At 38.3% G+C, this 22,390-nt stretch overlaps 2 protein-coding genes across 3 annotated transcripts in view; one reads left to right on the top strand and one right to left on the bottom strand.

Moving 5' to 3' along the window:
- Nucleotides 1-1,886: 1,886 nt before the first annotated feature.
- LOC106131924 (uncharacterized) lies at nucleotides 1,887-22,312 on the top strand. The gene is made up of 3 exons (XM_060951795.1): nucleotides 1,887-1,920; nucleotides 16,886-17,017; nucleotides 21,745-22,312. The coding sequence occupies exons 1-3, from the start codon at nucleotides 1,900-1,902 to the stop codon at nucleotides 22,273-22,275; spliced, it is 684 nt and encodes a 227-aa protein (XP_060807778.1). The 5' UTR covers nucleotides 1,887-1,899; the 3' UTR covers nucleotides 22,276-22,312.
- LOC106131925 (nose resistant to fluoxetine protein 6-like) overlaps nucleotides 13,673-22,390 on the bottom strand; it is a 33,062-nt gene continuing 24,344 nt past the window's right edge. For both annotated transcript variants that reach the window (XM_060951793.1, XM_060951794.1), the window contains exon 15: nucleotides 13,673-13,725. In XM_060951793.1, coding sequence (XP_060807776.1) covers nucleotides 13,706-13,725 — 20 coding nt within the window. In that variant the 3' untranslated portion in view covers nucleotides 13,673-13,705. The remainder of the gene's footprint in view (nucleotides 13,726-22,390) is intronic.

The raw sequence follows: 22,390 nt of genomic DNA, 5'->3' as shown, positions 1-22,390 counted from the left end.
CTATTATTCTAAGTCATAGAGTAAGTATCTCCCTTTTGTTGATTGTAGAGTGCGTGCAATCACTTATTTTTCTGAGTAGTATTAGTTAACCTCTGAGCTGCCGAATTATACAATATAATTATGCCGATTATATAAGAAAAAAATTACAAACATTTTACTTACGTGCCATGATGTATGTTTAAAAATGTATTATAATATTTACTTACACACTGACCACTAAACACTGAAAAAGTAATACATAAAATCACGCCTCTTCCCCGGAGGGGTAGACAGAGACTACCTCTTTCCACTTGCCACGATCTCTGCATACTTCCTTCGCTTCATCCACATTCATAACTCTCTTCATGCAAGCTCGGCGGTTTCGGGTACTCGTGGCCTGACCCTTTACCAGGACGTCCTTAATTTGATCAAGATACGTTCGTCTAGGCCTTCCCACTCCGACCTTTCCCTCCACACTCTCCTTGTATATCACACTCTACTTGTACTTTACAAGTATAGATCTCTTAAATAACTTTACTATCCAAATTCGCATGCACCATCACATCATGTGACGAAATTTGAAAGTTGACCACAATAGATAGACTTACATTAGTACTGGTGTACATAAGTACCTAACGTAAGAAATCAGATAAAAACAATTTCGTGTCGACCGCAATACGTTCTAAGTCATCATGATGGCCGTAGTGTTATTTGTTTGTGTGTGTTTAAAGTATTGAGTTCATACATACATATATATAATCGCGTTTAATCCTTACGGGGCAGACAGAGACAACAGTATTGAAAAGCCTGAAAGGCCACGTTAAGCTGTTTGACTTACTGAAAGAATTGAGATTCATATAAAGTGACAGGTAGCTAGCCCTTCGCTTAAAAGAAGAATCCCAAGTTCATAGTCGCCTTTTACGACATCCACTGGGAAGGGATGGAGTGGTCCTATTCTTTTTTCTATAGGTGCCGGGAACCACACGGCACGTTAAATAAATAATATGTAATTGTAAATATGTATGAATAATAGGTTAATACACTTACAAATAATATATTACATACATAAATATGGCTTTGATTAAATACCTTCATCAAATCCTGGCTAAAGTGAGGTCAAGAGTATCTTAACTAACGAACTTGCAGGAAGAGAGTTATGGATGTGGATGAAGCAAAAGAAGTATGCAAGGATCGTGAAAAGTGGGAAGATGTAGTCTCTGCCTAACTCCGGATGTAACGGTAACATAAATATATTATGCAAATTATGCATACCTACTCTAATAATACATACATAGGTGAAATTACTATGTTGTGCTTTTTTTCTTAATTCAAGCAAGAAAGGATGGCCTAATTTAACCCACAATACGTAACAAGAAGGTAATGCAGCGTAAAACCCACATGTTTTTTTTACTATCATCTAGTAACTACTCTATAAACCAATTTCATTTGAGCTCGTTTTCCATACAATTATTATGCGTTAAGCGGATCAATTTAAATTGGCCTGTCTCAATACATCCGTTCATTCAATTTCGTTCCGAGACAGTATTGACGAAAAAAAAAACAAAATACCGGAACCCAAATTGTGAATTAAATTAATGAACAACATACATTGCCGTTTTCCTCACATAAATACCGAAATATATCTTTACAAACCGAGCAATGTAAAACAATAGTTGAAAAGTAAAACCACGTTTACTTTTAAAACAGATAGTAAATCTATGATATAACGTGCTCACTTTAAACTGAGCTATGATTTGTATAAAAATTCTAGAGAGTGGCGTGTCAAGTTAAACTGGCTGTTTATATAGAGCAAAATAAAAGATGGCGGCGTAAAGATTTTGTTGTGCCTGTCACTTTAGTATAAAAAGCGGTTGCAATTTATGACATCACAACTAGTGCAAGTGGAGAGGAACAGAAAACATGTGCTCAATCAAATTATATGTGAGTTTTTGTGATATTTAGTTTATAATTTAATATAAAATTGTGTTATTTAGGTGTTCGAGCCTTCGCTTGAACCACCGTTGAGATAACGCCTTCTCAATTCGTGTCAATCTACCCTCTTTTCGCTGCGTTTTTCTCCTTCCATCGCAGTTTTGTTTCGTGTTGTCTCTTTCTAACATTTACAGGGCAGCGCTCGGCTGGGTGTTCGTCAGTACGCTTTTAGAATTCGTGCAGTAAACTTGTGTCTATAGAGGAACTGGCGGTGAGTAAAATCACCTCACTTATTATTGCGTCGAGTCAAGTATTAATTTCCGCTCGGCACCCTTTGGTCCAGCGACGACTTAGGAGCCAGCCTCCTACTACTGGTTACATACCAAATCAACTCGACGTTAGAATAAGCTTCTCGACACGTCGCCCTAATCTACTCGACACGGCGTCGTATACTTGACTCGGCATACTGTCGCATAAACGACTCGACGCGACGTCGAATGAGTCACCGTGTCGAATCACGGAGTAACTGTCTCGACTTGAAGCAATTTATTCGACCTACGATTCGACGTCTGTTGATCAATTCACTTCTCATCACTTCCAGATCATGGATGAGATCATACCAATGGGGCAACTAGCATCTATGCCCTGTCAAGACGAAGATGCTGACTCCTACCGAGCCCTAGTCGCGGCCGTCGATGAACATTTTCCCTCTGAATGGCGAACGTGGGCAGTCTGTAACCTTTCATTTCAAGATATCTTTGGAGATGAAATAACGCAGAAAGTAGATGCTAAAATAAGATTTGCTATACCTATTGTGGATTTAGCAAGAGTCTTCGACCCATCTGCAAATTCATTGTCTGAAAGACGCTTCAGACAGATAAAAAGTAAACTTTTACAATGGCCACTAGGCAGAGCACTATTATATGCTCCCCACAGCATCATGGAAAAGATTCACGCTCCAGACTACAAGCGCTTCATGAACGCCGTGCGAGAGCTGAAACCTAAACTGGTTAATAGAGACAGAGCATCTTCACAGTTACGGTTGTCGGTTTCACCGCAACAAGAGTTCAATACGCCTACTAATCGGAAAAGACCCAGTCCTATCCCACTTACCGAGGAATGCTCACCTCCTAAACGCTCTGATAATTCTAGCAGTAATAATGACGTCCTTCTTTCTGTCCTAAACAAGCAAATGGAAATGTTTGGAAAACTGTTGAATGCTTCCTCAGAGCAAAATGAAAATATTAAGAAACTCCTCACTCGAGACGGTGAGAGCACAAACCAAACCAACATATCGAATGAGTCGTTTGAGTCGATGACAGATAGCACAAAATCGGTAGAAGATATGGAAATTGCCTCCTGTTCTACAAATTCTGGTTCTAGAAGTATAGCTTCTGAGGAGTCGACCCTACGACAACAAATCGCAGAAGCGCAGCGTAGGCTAGACGATCTTACAAACCAAGAGCCCCCTACAAAGAAGAGGGAGCGCTCTTACGATTTCTCGCCATTTACCACAGAAAAAGAACCAAAAGTTGCAAAAGCTAATCCAGAGCTTCTAAAACAAGGTATTATATGCCAACGTTTTGGGGAAGAAGGCTGGCAAAATATAAGATATGCCGACACGCAAAAAATGTTTCAAGCTGCCCCAGCCTTTTCTTCTCTGAAACCCAACAACGTACTTGCAGGAGCAACACCTCAATACAAATCGGTGAAAATTTTGGAAAGTGCTGACATGACATTGGGAGCTATAACAAATGGGCTGCTTCTACAGAGAAAACACTTTCAAATCTTGCTAAATAAAATGCCTAACCATGAAAGAAATAAAGTTGGCAAGGAATTCCTAGCTGCAGACTCTGAATTTCGAAAGGTATCCGACAATCTCCTTCAATATGTTTGCGGACGTCGTGCTGAGGTTATACAGCATCGACGAGCAATATATCGTCCAACCAACAGGGTTCTCAGGCAAATACTTCACGACATACCCCCTTCGGACACGCATCTATTTGCAGATAAGGCCTTAACAGATGCCGTAAAAGAACAAGGTGGTGTCCATAAGTTCTTTCCCACGAAAAAGAAATACGGGTATAGTGATCAAAGATTTAATAACACACACGATAGATCTCGAAAAAGAGACATCTCAAAAACAGGCTGGATAGACTCCAATAGCTGGAAGAAAAAGAAATATAATGACAATAATGCTAAATGGAACGTGACAAATAAAGAAAAAGGTGGAGACTCTTCAAGAAAGCAAAATATTTTTTCAAGAAAAAGGGGGAGTGGAGATAAAAAATGATACATTCAAAGCGGGGCGGCTCCAAAAATTTTTAAACCGTTGGAGCTCGGCTCCACCGAATATTTTAAACATAATAAAAGAATACAAAATCCCATTCCTAAAGAAACCACCTCTAACTCGCTTGTCAAAGGTAAACGTCTCGAATTTCCAAACAAAATCGTCCTCGGAAATGACAAAAGAGATAGAAGAGATGTTAACGTCATCAGCCTTAGAGGAAACAAGCCAAGAGACGGGGTTTTTGTCCACCTTTTTCCTCAGGAAAAAGGCAGATGGAACCAACAGACCCATATTGAATCTGAAAAAATTGAATCAATACGTAATGGCACCAAAGTTTCGACTTATAAGTCATCAAAATGTTCCGACTCATTTGGATGTGGACGATTATATGATGAAGATAGACATATCAAAGGCATATTTTCACGTACCAGCTGCAAGCAGTCATCGTCGATTCCTTACATTAGCATACGAAGACAGGACATATCAAATGACCTGCCTGCCATTCGGGCTGTCCAGTGCACCGGCGGCTTTCGCAAAACTTACAAACTGGATCGCTCACGAACTCAGACAGAAAGGCCTCAAAATCGTCGTCTACCTCGACGATTTTCTTCTGATTCACAAGGACCCGGAAATACTGTCCAAGCAAATGGACTTTGCAGTGACATTCTTAAGAAATCTCGGTTGGCAAATCAACTTTCAAAAATCTACAGCGGTACCCTCAAAGAAAGTAGAATATCTAGGTATAACATGGGACACAGAGCTAAACCAGAAAAGGCTAGGAATCGAGAAAACCGAAAAATTAAAATTAAGCCTTGCAAAACTGATCAAGGAAAAACGTTGGAGCTGGCTGGATGCCAAAGTGATCCTCGGCAAACTGAACTTCGCTTCTTTCGTGGTTCCGCTGGGACGGTTACATTGCAGAATGCTACAAAGAGAGTCGTCAAGATTACCAAATCGAAAGCGGCACATAAAATTCGCGATGCGGGACTCAGTACTCCTGGACCTTGCTTGGTGGCTAGAAAACGCACATCAGCACTCGCCAATTCACTATCCTCCGCCGTCAATATTCATAACAACGGATGCGGCAGACACGGGATGGGGGGCCGTAGTGAACGGCCGTCGTCTCTGCGGTACGTGGACTCTCAGTCAACAAAACTGGCACAGCAACAAGAAAGAACTTTGGACTATTCTCGAAGTTTTGAGACAAATAGAACTAGAGATAGAGGGGAAATCAGTCACCGTGCAAACCGACAATCGCACCAGCGTAGCTTACGTTATGAAGCAAGGAGGCACAAAATCTTTGACCTTACTAGAAACAGCAGCGAGTATAATGGAAATTTGCCAGAAACGACGGTGTCACCTAACAGCACGGTATATTCCCGGGCATTACAATGGAATAGCCGACGGACTCTCGAGAGCCAAGTCCCTTCCGGAATGGCACCTCAGAAGAGAAACGCTGGCCAAAATTTTTCAAGAGCTAGGCCGACCAGAAATAGATCTATTTGCTTCGAAGAAATCCGCTATAGTCCCAGCTTATGTGAGCGAAGACTCAAAAGACGGGAACAGTCAGTTTACGAACGCTTTCAGCAGGACGTGGCAGTACAGGTTAGGCTGGATATTCCCTCCACCAGCGTTGATTCCTCAAGTTCTACGCCACTTACAGTCATCACGGGGACAATACTTGCTGGTAACACCAACATGGCCGAGAGCTTTTTGGGAACCAGAACTAAAGAGACGGGCTCTGAGACCCCCCCTCAAAATTCAAAATTTGGAATCGAATCTAATCGATCTGCGAACCAATCGCCCGCCTCCAGAAGTAGACAAATTAAATTTAGTGGTATGGAAGATACAGGCTGGAGCGGTCAATTAGAAAATTGGAATGAAAACGAGGTACAAGTTTTGGAAAAATCATGGAGACCCTCAACGCTGAAAACATACAGACCAGCATGGTCAAAATGGAGAAAATGGGCAACTTTGCAAAATATCTCTATAGATAATCCAAGTCCTCCACACCTAGCCAAATATTTGTGTCATCTTTTTACAGAAGAGAAGCTAGCTGCCAGAACGGTTGCCTTGCATAAGTCGGTGATAGTCACATTTTCGAACCCGAACGAATCTAATAATCTAAGCTCCCATCCGCTCGTTAGGCATGCATTGAAAGGAATATTTGCTCAAAGGCCACCTATAAAGAAACCTTTATCGTGGAAAATAGACGACCTGTTGAACTTCCTAAAAAATTATTCTTTCGACGAAAATAATCTCTTCTCCGTATCTAGACATACTTCCACACTCTTGCTTTTGGCCTCAGGTCGCAGGGTTCACGACCTAACGCTTCTTAGTATTAAAGAAGATGCTTTCGAAGATACTGACGAAGGAATTTTATTCCATCCAAGCTTTGGATCTAAGACGGACTCAACAACCTACCAGCAGTCAGGATGGTTGATAAAGAGCTTAGGCGCTGCGACGCGACAGGATAAAAACTTGGACCTGGTCTTTTGGGTTAGAAAACTAATAGAAGTGTCACAATCACGACGAAGAACGGGAAATGTCTATAACTTGTTCATCACGACACGGGGCACTGTGAAAGGCGCAACACGCTCTATTATAGCAGGATGGATCAGAACTGTATTTAAGGAAGCCAGGATAGACGCATCTGCAGGTAGCTTCCGAGCTGCAGTAGCCTCAGACATTTGGACCAGTAACCGATTCAATATCGAAGAAGTATTAAAGAGAGGCAATTGGCGAAGTAGGAATACTTTCCTAAATCATTACTTTAAAGAGATTCCAGGACGTTTACGTGTGGTCAATAATACTTTAATTGATTCTTTCTCACCGATAACAACATAATTAAAATAATTTACTGAAGTCGCAAAATAATCACTTATTATGGTATTATAGTTAATTTTAATTTAATTTTATTTTATTTTGGGAAATAATAATTATTGTTATATGATCATAATCAAATCAAAATTTAAGTTTGTTTTGTGTTCGAATAATATAGACAGATGGTAACATACGCATTCTTTTTTATTTGTATTTTTGTTTAAGTGTATCTTAATTACCTCACAGTACGCTTTGGGCAACGCCGGCAGATGGTAAACACGTCTCAACGGTGGTTCAAGCGAAGGCTCGAACACCTAAATAGACCCGTTTTTCCCCCAAAGGGTAAAAAACGGATATTTAGGTTTCAGCCGAAGCTTGAACCACCACCTAAGGCCTTGCCGGCTTTAGGTAGGTTAGCAAACTGACGAACACCCAGCCGAGCGCTGCCCTGTAAATGTTAGAAAGAGACAACACGAAACAAAACTGCGATGGAAGGAGAAAAACGCAGCGAAAAGAGGGTAGATTGACACGAATTGAGAAGGCGTTATCTCAACGGTGGTTCAAGCTTCGGCTGAAACCTAAATATCCGTTTTTTACCCTTTGGGGGAAAAACGGGTCTATTGTGCAGTGCATTGGCGGGAAAAGGATTTTGCAAATGGGGATTTTCAATTTTTTTTTAAATTGTAGTGCGAAAGGGTTGGCAACTTTTTTTTTTGCTTATAATTAACTAGAGGCCGCCCGCGACTTCGTCCGCATGGAAACGCTATCAATCCCGCGGGAACTCCGGGATAAAAAGTAGCCTATATGCTATTCTGGGTCTTCAGCTACCTACATACCAAATTTCATGGTAATCGGTTCAGTCGTTTTTACTCATCATTTCTAAAAAAGATATGGTTAATAGCAATTGAAATTTGACAAAATAGATTTTAAAAAAATATAAAAAAAAATACGTACTTATAATTATATTGAGATTATTTATCTTTATTATAATATGTACAATACATAAACAATTGAAAAATTAAAACAGGCGAAAACTTGACTTACCCAATCTAGGATCCATGGTCAAAGGCATACCCCGGGCTCCTCTCCAGAGTGGTGAGGATGCAACCGGGACTAAAGTCAGGAGGAGGAAGACATAAAGAATTGAACTGTATGTACAATACAATACAATAACTCTTTATTGCGCCACAATAAATAACAGCAGATTCACAAGCATGTATTAAAACAGCAGCATAAGGGGACCTTATCACTAAAAGCGATAATATGTATTTACATATCGTGTGCCGAAATTTATTTGTTCAAAGTAGATCTTTGAATGGAAGTCGGTTTCAATAAATTTGTCTGCGGTTTTCGTAATTTAGCAACTTATATAAAGGTCTCGTTAAAAATTCAAAACTTCTTAAAATTGTCTAATATTTTACAAAAAATAGATTAAACTTTAAGTAAGTAAATTAATTATGCAAATGTCCAATTCGAAGGTAAAAAAGTTTCTCAACTATTTAAACTGTGTGATTTATATTTTGTCTTTTTATAAGATTTTATTTTGTCAATGAAATACAATAGTAGTTACTAAGTTGCAGATATTTTAACCGACTTCAAAAACGGAGGAGAATATTAATTCGATCGTATTTTTTATTTTTATTACCGCGTTTTTGTAAAGTAAATTGATAAACAAAAGTACCAACTTGCAGATATTTTTTATTTGTTAAGTAGAATGACTTTTAAATATAAAGCAATGCAGTACCAGTTGCGCTACAAACTCCGAGTAATTCTCTTGGTAAGGTTTATAATAAAATAAAATAACACTTTAGCAGGCAATTTCCCCATAAATAAAGTTAACGAGACGATGTATCTAGGATATCCTGGAGACACAAGCCGTAAAACGGTTTATGGCGGTGGAAACATACGGGGTAGTAATTGAAGCGGTTGCGATACGGCTTTTTCTTATTAAATCTTCTCTCTTTCCCTGGAGGGCAGGCAGATACTAAAGATTTTTTCTCGATCCGGCATTGTGTATGTTTGGTTCACGAAGCGACTCCCGCTTAACCTCTGAAACCCTATGCTGAAAAATTGTGCTCAGACGAAAGAATTTCTCATGCTTTCAAAAGACATTTATGAGAAAGAATCCTTTTATATTGATTGTCAGTTTGGTGCACTTGTCAGGCTCATACTCCTGAAACACAGGTCCCGGGTTCGAGTTATGTTCAGGTCATGATAGGAAACCTTAATACTGACCTTTATATTTTATTTATAAAATTGAATTATTTATTATAAAAATACCCAAGTGTGAGAATTGGAGTGGTCCTTTTCTAAAATGTGGTTCCCAGCATTTTAGAAAAGGACTACTCCATATTTTTCCCATGAATGCCGTAAAAGGCGACGGGAACAGGCTTATACTTGAGATTCTTCTTGTAGGCTATGGGCTGGCAACCTATCACTATTTGAATCTCAATTCTGACATTAAGCCATACAGCTGAACGTGGCCTTTCAGTCTTTTCAAGGCTGTTGGCTCGGTGTCCCCGCTAGAGATGAACTACACGACTCATACTTAGCGTGCCCGTTCAAAATATACCTTCGTGTGTTCCAAACCTAGTGTAGCGTAGGGCGTTGCAACTATAATGCACACGACAAACACTTCGCCTTTATTTATAGATGCAATTATGGCGGACTCATGAATCAGAACTAAGCCTTTTGCTGTGACAGACAGCCATTTGTTTTATAAAATAACAGATTTAAGATAGATCTGATGGAGTATTGACAGTTTTTTCCAGACGTATCTTAATATTGCACTGGAATGTGATTCTTAAAAGTAGCTTTTTTATTGACTAACTAGCTGTGCCCGCGACTTCGTCCGCGTGGGATAGTTATTTTGGGCATCATATTTATTTTTGCAAACATCCTCCTCGGCTTTATCAATTATAGCTGCTAATTGTTAAGCGACTTGGCGACGACTTGGCCCACATCATTACCCGCGACCGAACGGAGACCGTATATATGCGTTTAGGGTAAGAGGTTGTGCGTTTGTGTGTTTGTTTGTGCAAACCAATGTTAGCATATATCTCCAAAACTACTGGTCCAATTTTAAGGCAGGCGGTCACGCGTATTAGAAAGAACGCTGGTTCGCCGTATTAAATGTTTCGCTGCAAATTGCTTATAACGACTATATCTCAAAACCTATTCGTCTGATTTATATACTGTAAATGGCAATTTTAGTCTACATGAAAAGCCGAAAGTAATAAACATATTTATTTGGATAAGGATTAATACTGAATTAAAGAAAATAGATTTCAAAATAAAATAACTTATGTTTATAATGAAAAAATAATCTTAAAAAATGAACATAAAAGTAGTTATTGTAAGTAAACCTTAAGAGATAGATATATGCTCTCGCGGACTTTTTTGTGGCAAAAAATGAGTACTTCACATCTTTAGTACATTGTTTTACTATATCTTTGTTGGTTTGCGCAGCGTTCGCGTGGAAAGCTCGCAGATGGCTGACTCATTCAACTTTCACCTGCATTGTTGACGTTTCCCGTAGGAAATCCGGGATAAAATGTAGCCTATAGCCTTCCTCGATAAATAGACTATCTAACAGTGAAAGAATTATTCAAATCGGTTCAGTAGTTTCTGAGATTAGCGCGTTTAAACAAACAAACAAACAAACAAACAAAACAAACTCTTCAGCTTTATAATATTAGTATAGACTAGCAACCTGATCTGGCTTTGCACATACCTATAACCCTTCCTCTTGAATCACTCTATCTATAAAAAAACTATAACAATATATGTAGGTTGTGTAGTTTTTAAGATCTAAGCTTACATATATACAGACATTGAGACAGACGCGGGAAGCGACTTTGCTTTATAAATATTGTCTTAATGTAATCATTTGGATGAAAAATCCGCGGAATGTATTTATTTTTTTAAAACATATTTTTCCCTTCATTTCAAACTTACTGCAAACGTTAAATTTTTTATACAATAGTTTTTCGCTTATAACCAAATAGAAAAAAGAGTGTTAATATTGAAACAAAATATTTACGAAACTGTCACAAAAATTATACGCAGGTACACACAAAACGATATTTGAATTTATTCATTTTTAATATTATGCATTCAGTGGCAAAGTTGACGTAACTGGCCGGCGACACTTTTTTTTTTATTTATTTTACATCCGCTCCGCTCTAACGGTTTAGGTTCTATTTTCCGGTAAAAATAAAAAAAAAATCTTACGCCAGTTTGGTTTTTCAAGTGAGCGACACACAACGGTTTTGTATTTTCGAAACCGGCTGCCAAAAAGGAGGAGTTTTTCGATTCGTGACAGTGTTTTTAGTTATAGAGGGTGCCTGCACAATAGTGTTATATATTATATGTATGTATTACCAAAATTTTTTTACCAATTACAAGCGTGCAGCGAAGTTTGGCATATGGTTTAAGTTTTTACTTTTAAATTAACATGCAAATCATATTTTATCATACAGATATAGTAGGTTACCTGTATCTTTCTGTGTATCGCGCATTTCAATCGGTCACCTTACCGATTCGACCACCGACACCCCTAAAGCAAACATTGTTTTAGCCTATATAATTTACAGACTCTGTCTATACCGTACAAGATAAGACGTAGCAGGGACATTTAATAGCCATTCAAAACGCCACTCTCCTTCGGAAGCCATCGTGGACCCTCGTCACACAATTTAATGGTTTGGCCACGTCAAAACTAATTAAATGGGCCCTTATTTCCTCAATTTCTAACGCTACTGATCTACTCGATACATACATATAGTCACGTTTATATCCCTTGCGGAGTAGACAGAGCCAACAGTCTTGAAAATACCGAAAGACCACGTTCAGCTGCTTGGCCCAATGATAGAATTGAGATTCAAATAGTGACAGGTTGCTAACACATCGCCTAAAAAAAGAATCCCAAGTTTATAAGCCTACCCCTTAGTCGCCTTTTACGACAGCCAAAGAAGAGAGATGGAAAGGTACTATTATTTTTTGTATTAGTGCCGAGAACCACACGGCACCTATTATTTATATGTTTATTTGAAATCGTAGCTAAAATATTTAAAGTACTGTTCGAGGTTCTGAAATATAACTTCGACAAATGTTTCTGTGCCGGATGAGCAGCCGACAGAATGGTTCGTTTATGAGTTGTTCAACGACAAAACCTTTCTACTACGAACGCGTCGCCGACAGAACGATTTATTCATATTTCACCTCGGTCATTAACAATGACTATTTTCGAAAGTTACGTACGTTAGTTTGAATACTAACCGATGCTCTTACGGTGAGGGGAAACATCGCGAGGAAACCTGCACATTCAGGTAGCTGGATGTGTAAACATGATCGGTCCAATACGAGTTAGCTTTACCTGCAAAGATTGCGGAGGTCAGACGGGAGTCGCTTCGTGTAAAAACAGGGTTTGGGTTGTGGGTTGATATGTAAGTCAGTCAGTCACTGATCCTTGCTGCCTTAGCACCTGCAGTTAGCATTTCCTCTGATGTAAAATACATATATACAGACAGTCACGTCTATTTCCTTGCGGGGTAGATAGAGCCAACAGTCTCGAGAAAACTGAAAACTGGAGTTATTTGTATGGCTTAATGATTGAATTAAGATTCGAATACTGACAGGTTGCTAGAGCCCATCGCCTACAAGTAAAATCTCAAGTTTACAAGGCTTAGGAAAAAGCCACCGTGTGCCGTGTGGTTCCCGGCACCAATACAAAAAAGAATAGGACCACTCCATCTGTTTCCCATGGATGTCGTAAAAGGCGACTAAGGGATAGGCTTATAAACTTGGGATTCTTCTTTTAGGCGATGGGCTAGCAACCTGTCACGATTTGAATCTCAATTCTATCATTCAGCCAAATAGCTGAACGTGGCCATTTAGTCTTCAAGACTGTTGGCTCTGTCTACCCCGTATGGGATATGGACGTGACCATGTGTGTGTGTGTGTGTGTAGGAAAAAACCACGAGTACGAAGTCGCGGGCGATAGCTAGTCAGAAAACAGATTTTTCACTGAATTCCACATAATATTCACGCACCAATAAGTTTTTGAGCTATGTATAATGGTGACCATAACATTAGCTTCAAATGAGAGACGCCTCGTGCTCGGCGCTGATACCGGGTTACGGTGTAGGGTGACCATGTTATGTATTTTTTTTCATCAGAAAAAAAAAATATTTTCCTTTTTTTATGGAAGTATGAATAACACGGACGAAATGAAAATACACAAACATAACATCACGATTGTATTCCTTAAGGGATCGATAGCCACATCACAGCTACTACAGTAGTAATGGAATTTATATTGACTTCTTTCTGTGTTTGTTTTTTGTGTAAACAAATTCTGTGGAGTTCGACCCTAATCTATTTTTAATTATGTTCTGTGATAAAAAAATAAATGAGAACTATCCATTCAGTTCTATCATCAAGCTAAACAGCTGAACGTGGCCTATCAGTCTAAGGGTTATAGAAGTCATCCTACTACTATTATAAAGGCGAAAGTTTGTATGGATGTTTGTTACTCTTTCACGCAAAAACTACTGAACCGATTACCATGAAATTTGGTATGTAGGTAGCTGAAGACCCAGAATAACACATAACACTTTTTATCCCAGAGTTCCCGCGGGATTGATAGGGTTTCCATGCGGACGAAGTCGCGGGCGGCCTCTAGTTATATATAAGTACGTCTGTAAAAAAAAATCGTTATGAATAAAAACATATTTAAGGAATTCTACTTTCTGTTCATAACAACTAGCATTTTCCCGTGGGAACTACCGCAAATCCTTAAGCTCATGCTTCTTACTTGTAATCTTTAAGCCGTAACGTATAATTTAATAATTTGATTTGAAAGTTAATCACGTTATACTGTTTCTTCATATCATAAAAAAAAAATTAAATCCGCATGATTATAACTTTGCCTTATGTTAATTATTAGATTTTATTTAGATTCTTGATTTATTACTATTTCAAAGAAATATTTATTTATTTATTTGGGAAAGAGGCGTGATTTTATGTATGTTTGTATGTATGTACTATTTCAAATACATCAAGTAAATACGTAATATTTGAAAACCATAGCCACATGACACCAGGTCAATACTGTAATTGACATAGCTACAGCACCTCAGAGGTTTGGAACCCCGCCAGACCGCCGATATCGGACGTTCCGAACGTTATTATAACGTTGGCCACACAGTTACTTCATATTTTCACTCGTACATAACTACATATCTGACGTTTTTGGGGACTTTTATCAAAAGTATGAATTAAAGTTTTAGAGTCATAGGGTAACACTAGAACTTACTTCGAGGTCAACTCAATTTGTGTAATCTGTCCCGTATATATTTATTTATTGTTTATTTCATGGGTATATTGGTATTCTCAAGACTGTTGGCTCTGTCTACCCCGCAAGGGATATAGACGTGACCTTATGTATGTACAGCGCATAAGCGCTGTCATAGATAACTATGATTTTGTTGATCAACTTCTCGGCTTTTAAGCATTTGCGTATTCCTTAGGGATAAGTAGAATCTACAAAACAGGAGTCGGTAAATCAGGCAATCGTACGAAGTTACTCCCATCTGAATTTCGTGACCTTACAAACAGAATACCTAACTAAGCCCGGATAATGATGTACTAGGTGCAAAAGAATCGTTTTATAGCGTTTCAGCAAAATCTACACGTATGCACTCAAATCACGTGTTTATACCTTAGGGACTAGACAGAAACAAAAGTCACAATCACAAGACTAAGGAGACGTTTAACTGGATGGCTTAAATGTACAATTGAGATTTAGAGATAGTTCTAAATTTAAATTCTCATTTATAACAATTAAAAAAAAATAAAACTCTTTAAAAACATGGTGACAAACAAGAGGAAAGACCCGTGCTAGATTTTATACCGGTACCACGAGAAAGTTTATAATTTTTTTTTTAATAAGATATGTATCTTAATCAAATATATAGGTCGTAGCTGTAGTGCAAAAAAAGGCAGTAATTTGAAAATCAAATTGGTTTTTGTAAACCATTTCGTCTACCTACATATGATCTAAAAATAAACATATATATCATGCCAATTACTATTTTGTAACTAATCCAAATTAAAAGCATTTGAACAATAAAATAAACTTAAATAAACACAATTAACAAGAAAGAAAAAGTTTTAAAGTTAATTGTATTAATGGAAAAAAAAAATACAACATATAACATTTTTTTTGATAATTTTTTTTTAAACATATTGTCCTATTTTTTACACACTCACAGTCACCCTACAGTCCCCCGGACGTTCCAAAGATATGGTGTAAAATAATATAGTGATGAATAGCCCACGGCCACGGGAGCAGAAATGTGTCAAGAGTGATCTCTGGTTAGCTTTATCAAAACCTAGGACGCGGGTAACCATTTTTTTTCGGAACAATCTTCTGTCATACGATGGTAGATAGCGGCGTCCTTTGTTTGGTTGAAATTAAACTAGCCGTTGCACCCGATTTTACATATAAAGTGATTGGAGTTTAGTTAACAGAAGTTATCCATTTTATAATCAAAGTGGGAGAAAAAGAAAATGTACAAAAATATAGCTCTTTTCACTTTTTTGATATATAGGTACAATATATTTTATATTGTCACAGAATTTGATTTTTTACTTTATTATTTTTGATAAATTTTTCCGGTAGGATAATATGAGACATATGTATATTAACTTTTTAATGAAATACAAGTTCTTACATCTACAATGGGGTCCAAAGCGCAGGTGTGGAACACCGTTAGTGAATAGCCCCGTTTCGTCCTTTAGTTGCTTCCTACGAGTTTCACAGGAAAATAACAGCTTACCTATAATATATACTTACATACATATAATAACCTCTATATCCCTTGCGGAGTAGACAGTCTTGAAAAGACTAATAGGCCACGTTTAGCTATTTGACTTTCAGATAGAAATGATCCCATTGCCTTAAAGAAGAATCCCAAGTTTATGAGCCTATCACTTAGTCGCCTTTAACGACATCCATGGGAAAGAGATGGAGTGGTCCTATTCTTTTTTCTATGGGTGCCGGGAACGACACGGCACATACCTATCTAAATATATAAGAGAGGACACTGACTGACACAAGGATTTCCCGAAATTCAAAGATCTACTGTTAATATTATAAATGCTAAACTTTGTTGTTATTCCCAAAATCCCGCAGGAGCGAAGCCTCGGGGCGCTACTAGTTACCTATAAATATCTATCGCAGTTTCCTGAAACCAAGTTAAACTCGAATATATCAAGTAATGGAACTTTAACTTTGAACTCCGGACTTCACCAGCTTGGGAAATCTGGACTTGCGCTGGAGGTTCCCAGGGGATGCGGTTTCACTTATCCCGGGGTCTTTGACCTCTCATGTTTTAGAAGAGCAATAAATGTTATGCGTTATTTAAAACTGTTTTATTTCAAGTTTCAATAAGAAAATAATATTCCGAAATCTTTATAGAAAATCAAATTATTAATTCTTACGAAAAAGAATAGGACCACTCCATCTCGTTCCCATGAATGTCGTTAAAGACGACTAAGGGATTGGTTTATAAACATGAGATTGTTTTTTAAGGCGATGGGCTTTGGGAAGCAACTTGTCACTATTTGAATCTCAATTCTATCATTAAGCCAAACAGCTGAACGTGGCCTATCAGTCTTTTCAAGACTGCTGGCTCTGTCTACGCTGCAAGAGATATAGACGTGACTATTGAAAAACTTGGTGGTGATTTTAAACGTTACTACAATGTAACAAATAATAAATATATTTGTTTTACAGATCGTGATTTTAAACGTATCTAAGTATGTAACAAATAATAAACATATTTTTCTGCACAGATCGTGAACTCCTTCCTGGTAGGCCTGACTATGGCTTACCCCATGGACCATCAGCAGTGGACCACGACCCTCCAGGGTTACCCCCCCGACCAGTGGTCACAGCAAGGGAGCCAGGGGCAACACGACCAGCAGGTTCGAAGTCACACATTAGAATAGAATAGAATAGAAAAGATTTATTTGCAAAATTGGATACAAGGTATCACTTATTGACGTCACATCACTTAAATCTAATTATAACTACTACGGTAGTAGTTACAGTAGTACTACCGCTTCCAAAGCGCATGTGTAGAAGAAGCGGCGGAACAAACTACACTGCAGCATTTTCATCGGACGTCAATTTACAAATATAGATCTCTTAAATCTAAATCGCGGACGAATGCACATTGTCTACATTACATATCTACATATTATTTATCTTATATATAAAACTAGCTGTGCCCGCGACTTCGTCCGCGTGGATAAGTTATTTTGGGCATCATTGAAGCTCTCAAGGATTATTCATCCTTTACCCCGTTCTTATTCATTTTCTATTATTTCTTCGCTCCTTATAGTTGCAGCGTGATGTTATATAGCTTAAAGCCTATATATGAAACCTTCCTCGATAAATGGTCTTGAATAGAACTTAAACTAAAGAGAAATTCAGTACAAGGGCACTACTTTTTTCTAGAGAAATTTCTTTCAGCAGGCCCACGACAGAAAAATCTAAAAAAAGGCTTTGTCTTGTGTACATAATTAAACTTTACTCGTATAATTTTGTAATGTACGTGATGCCTCAGTAGTATATTGAAAATCAGTTTTGAACGTGTTCAGCGTATCACTGAGCCAGGACTTGTTGTGACTACATATACCGCTTGCGGGGTAGACAGAGCCATCAGTCTCAGAAAGGCCACGTTCAGCTGTATGGCTTCATGATGGAATTGAGATTCAAATAGTGACAGGTTGCTAGCCCATCGCCTAAATGAATACCAAGTTTATAAGCATATCCCTTAGTCGCCTTTTACGACATTAGAATGGATTAAAGGCGCATAATTATAATAACCATCCGTCATTGATGTAACTACATATTGCAATACTGTTAGACAAAATACACGCCATCTACAGAAAAAAAAAGTACTCGATACAGCAAAGGTGTATAATAATAATCTACCTTTGAACAGGAAAAAGCGGACTCGTGGCGCGTTAAAAATTCAACGAAAATCAGTATTTTGGCCGGCGGATATTTTCGACGGAAAATATACCAATTTTTGCGGGTTCCCTGATTTAATGCCTGACTAAAAGATGAGCAACGCTTTTGTAGGACGTATTCGAATTACATACATATATGTAAGTAGTTGTAGGATGTATAGTCGCAAAGTTAGTTATTCACTACAGAAGACAGAAGGAGAAAAAAGGAGAGAAATAATAGAAATAAAAGCACTATATTATGGAAATCAAATCTATACTAATATTACTTATAAAGCTGAAGAGTTTGTTTGTTTGTTTATTTGAACGCACTACTGGTTCGGATTGAAAACATCTTTATGTGTTAGATAGACTATGTATCGAGGAAAGCTTTAGGCTATATCAAAAAGTAAAATGGTAAAGGGTCAGGTCAAAAGTACCCGAAACCGCTGAGCTTGCATGAAGAGAGTTATGAATATGGATGAAGCGAAGAAAATATGCAGAGATCGTGGCAAGTGGAAAGAGGTAGTCTCTGCCTACCCCTCCGGGAAAGAGGCGTGATTTTATGTATGTATATCAAAAAATATTAATTTCAAACGAGGGCAGCACTGTGCCGTTGAAAAATTTTAAATGGCTCTAAATGGTGGAATTGAGATTCAAATAGTGGTAGGTTGCTATCCCATCGCCTAAAAGCCATTCCCTTGGTTGACTTTACGAAGCAGCGAGATCATACGTTATTTCACACATTTGTCATTTTATTTTCCGAACACACAGAGTAATTGAATTGAGAACTTCCGGGAAACAGGTTGGAAAATAAAAAAAAGAAGATCCATAAAGGTGTGTAAGTGAGGTTTCGCAAACGGAAAATATAAAAGATCGTAAAAACGCGCCTGCGTTGGCGACGCTGTATTTTATTTTATTGCGAGCGAATCCAGGTGCTTCGCGGTTGTAAATTTTGTTTGGTGTTTTTTATATATGTACAAATATTGAGTACCTAAGCTTCGAAGTAAGTTCGAGACTTGTGTTACGAGATACTCAACTCAACGATACTATATTTTATAATAAATACTTATATAGATAAACATCCAAGACCCATGCCAATCAGAAAAAGTTATTTTCACATCATGCCCTGGCCGGGATAAAAACGCGAAGCTCAAGACCGAGCGGGATGGCGACGCACTGTGGATGCCCTCTGCCCCAGCTAGGGGACATAGGACCTTAAGTCAAGTCCCTGGCCGGGATTCGAACCCGAGACCTCCGGTGTCACAGACAGTTTGTGTTTTTTGTCTTTTTTGTTATGGTGTTTTATAAATGAATTCTTTTTAATTATTTTACATGCGCGTATTTGCCTACAAAAAAATACAAGTTTTTCCCAAACTCCACGGGAACTTTAAGCTTTTACCGGGATAAAAAATACCCTATGCCCTTCTTCAGACTCTTAATTATATATATACGCGAATTTCAACAAGATCGGTTTAGTAGATATTGCGTGAAGAAACAACAAACACACAAGTAAACTTACTTTTGCATTATAAGCTTGGTTGAGTTAGTTATCTAGTTTAAAAAAAATAAACACCCAATTCAAATAACTGTCAGTTGTAGCGCTTACATACTACTCTGTCAAGAAAGTAGCAGGAAAAGATCAATTATACACAAACTGTTTGTTATTCATCCAAATTTATTTTATCACCTTCAAAATATGCTCCTTTAGAAACAATACACTTACGCCAACGAATAATCCAATCATCAAAACATTTTTTAAACGCTGTTTCCGGAATTGAGGTCAGTCCTCGCCGCGAATTCTCTTTTATGTCTTCTACCGATTGAAAACGGGTGCCACGAAGTGGTAATTTGAGTTTAGGAAAAAGAAAAAAGTCGGCTGGAGCCATATCTGGTGAATATGGTGGTTGCTCGATGGTATTTGTTGAGTGTTTGGTTAAAAATTCGTTCACAATGATGGCCTTGTGCGAAGGTGCATTATCATGGTGCAAAATCCAAGAATTTTCTTTCCACAAATATGGCCTTTTTCGTCGGATTTGCTCTCTTAAACGCCGCATAACACTCAAATAATATTCCTTATTTACCGTTTGACCTTCCGGCAAGAATTCCGAGTGCACAACACCGCGATAGTCAAAGAAAACAGTCAACATGACTTTGACTTTTGAACGACTTTGGCGTGGTTTTTTCGGTTTCGGTTCAGTTGGAAGGCGCCACTCCGAAGCTTGTTGACTTGTTTGCATGTCAAACTCGTAAACCCACGTCTCGTCACCAGTAACAATGCGTTTCATGAATGTTGGGTCGGAATTGACTCGTTCTAGCATGTCCTCAGCGACTCTCATGCGATTGAGTTTTTGAAAAAAATTCAGGTCTTTTGGGACTAGCCGAGCGGCAACATGTTTCATACCCAAATTATTAGTTAAAATGGTACGGATCGACTCGTGAGATACAGAAAGTTCGGTGGCTATCTCTCTCAAAGTTGAATGAGGATTTTCAATCACTATTTCCTTCACTTTTGCGATGTTAACTTCAGTTGCAGACGTTGATGGCCTACCAGAGCGAGGCAAATCTTCCATCACATCTCGACCGCTTTTGAACGCTTTGTACCACTCATAAGCACGAGTTTTTGATAAAGTCGATTCACCGTAAGCCTTCTGTAACATTTTCAGTGACTCCGAACACGATATTCCATTGGCAATGCAAAATTTAAGACAAACTCTTTGTTCGATGTTTTTATCCATTATGAAATTAGCAATACACACTAGATATGATATAACTAAAAATAGCACTGTATTTAATGTAAACAACAGATGCAACTCAAACTCCGCGCCAAAATGGAAAACAGTTGTGCCAATCTAACAACAACAAAAAAAACAAAAATTTGAATTTGGAACCATAAATAAATAATCCATTCCCGATACTTTCTTGACAGAGTAGTACAATTGAATTACTGCCGCATTGTAAAGATATAAAAAAAAGATGGCGTCGATACGCTGTTACAGATTCGCTCTGGTAGTTTTAGTTTACTTTCGTCACACAATTCACAATCGTTATTGCTTGTTATTCAATAAGTTATGTCACAGATTGGAAAACTAACATGTCTGGAAGTTGCGAGCGGGTATTTTTAGAAAAATAATGGAGACATGGAATGATTGTTCAATAGTTTGCGTAAAATGGTCAGAGAGAGATGATGAAAATGATTATTTGAAGAAGTCAGATGCTCTTTATGGGATGATTATGGTTAGGTTTTTAATCTATTTTTGACCCTAATGCGTAATGGAGGTCAGAAAACAGTTACCTAATAGACACAAGACTCGAATAATAAAACTAATAATATCGAATAATACAATATGCCGTCTGGTTTCCGGAATTTTAGAATGGAACCACTCCATATCTGTCCCATGGGTGTCGTAAAAGGCGACTAAGGTATAGGCTTATAAACTCGGGATTCCTCTTGTAGGCGATGGGCTAGCAACCTGTCACTATTTGAATCTCAATTCCATCATGAAGCCATACAGCTGAACGTGGCCTTTCAGTCTTTCCGAGATTATTGGCTCTGCCTTCCCCGTAAGAGATATAGACGTGCCATACATTAACGTGACGTAAATTCCAAAAAAACAAAAATGTTCTGAAAGATTTTTTTTCCATTACTAAGGAAAAAGGCTTTCGTTAAAATACTATAATTAACATATTTTTTACAGCTCCAAGCAAGCGACTACTCAGGCCACGATTACAGCGGTGACACCGGCGGCCTGTCAGAAGGTCATGACTTCTCAGGCCACGACTTCGGCAGCCACAATTTCGGAGGTCACGATTTCTCCGGCCACAACTTCGGAGGTCACGACATCAAAGCCCAGGCGTATCCGGTCCACCAGCATGTCCACGAAGAGAATCCAGAACCCATCAAACATTACAAAGAAGTAGTGGTCCCTCTCCCCAAGAACGTAGAGTTCAAAATCAATCAGCCCATTATCATACCTGTTCCACATCCAGTTCCAATTCACGTGCCCGTTCCAAAAGCCGTTGTTATTCCTATTATCAAAGAAGTGTCTATACCCGTTGAGAAATCTGTACCGTACCCTGTGGAAAAGACAGTACATGTTCCCAAGGTTAAGGAAGTACCATTCGAAGTTGTGAAACATATAATTGTACCCGTAGAAAAGCCTGTTCCATTCAAAGTTCCAGTCTACGAAACTATTATACATACAAAGAAAGGATCCCATAAGATTTAAGAAGTTTCTAGTTGACACAGTTGAATTATAAACATACATACATGTACATTTGGTCACGTCTATATCCCTTGCGGCGTAGACAAAGCCAACAGACTAGAAAATACTGATAGGCCTC

The sequence above is a fragment of the Amyelois transitella genome, chromosome 26 (assembly GCF_032362555.1).
Source record: "Amyelois transitella isolate CPQ chromosome 26, ilAmyTran1.1, whole genome shotgun sequence".
In the NCBI taxonomy this organism is placed as follows: Eukaryota; Metazoa; Arthropoda; class Insecta; order Lepidoptera; family Pyralidae; genus Amyelois; species Amyelois transitella.
Note: the sequence above shows the minus strand (reverse complement) of the source record. Positions and strands in the feature narration are given on the sequence as shown.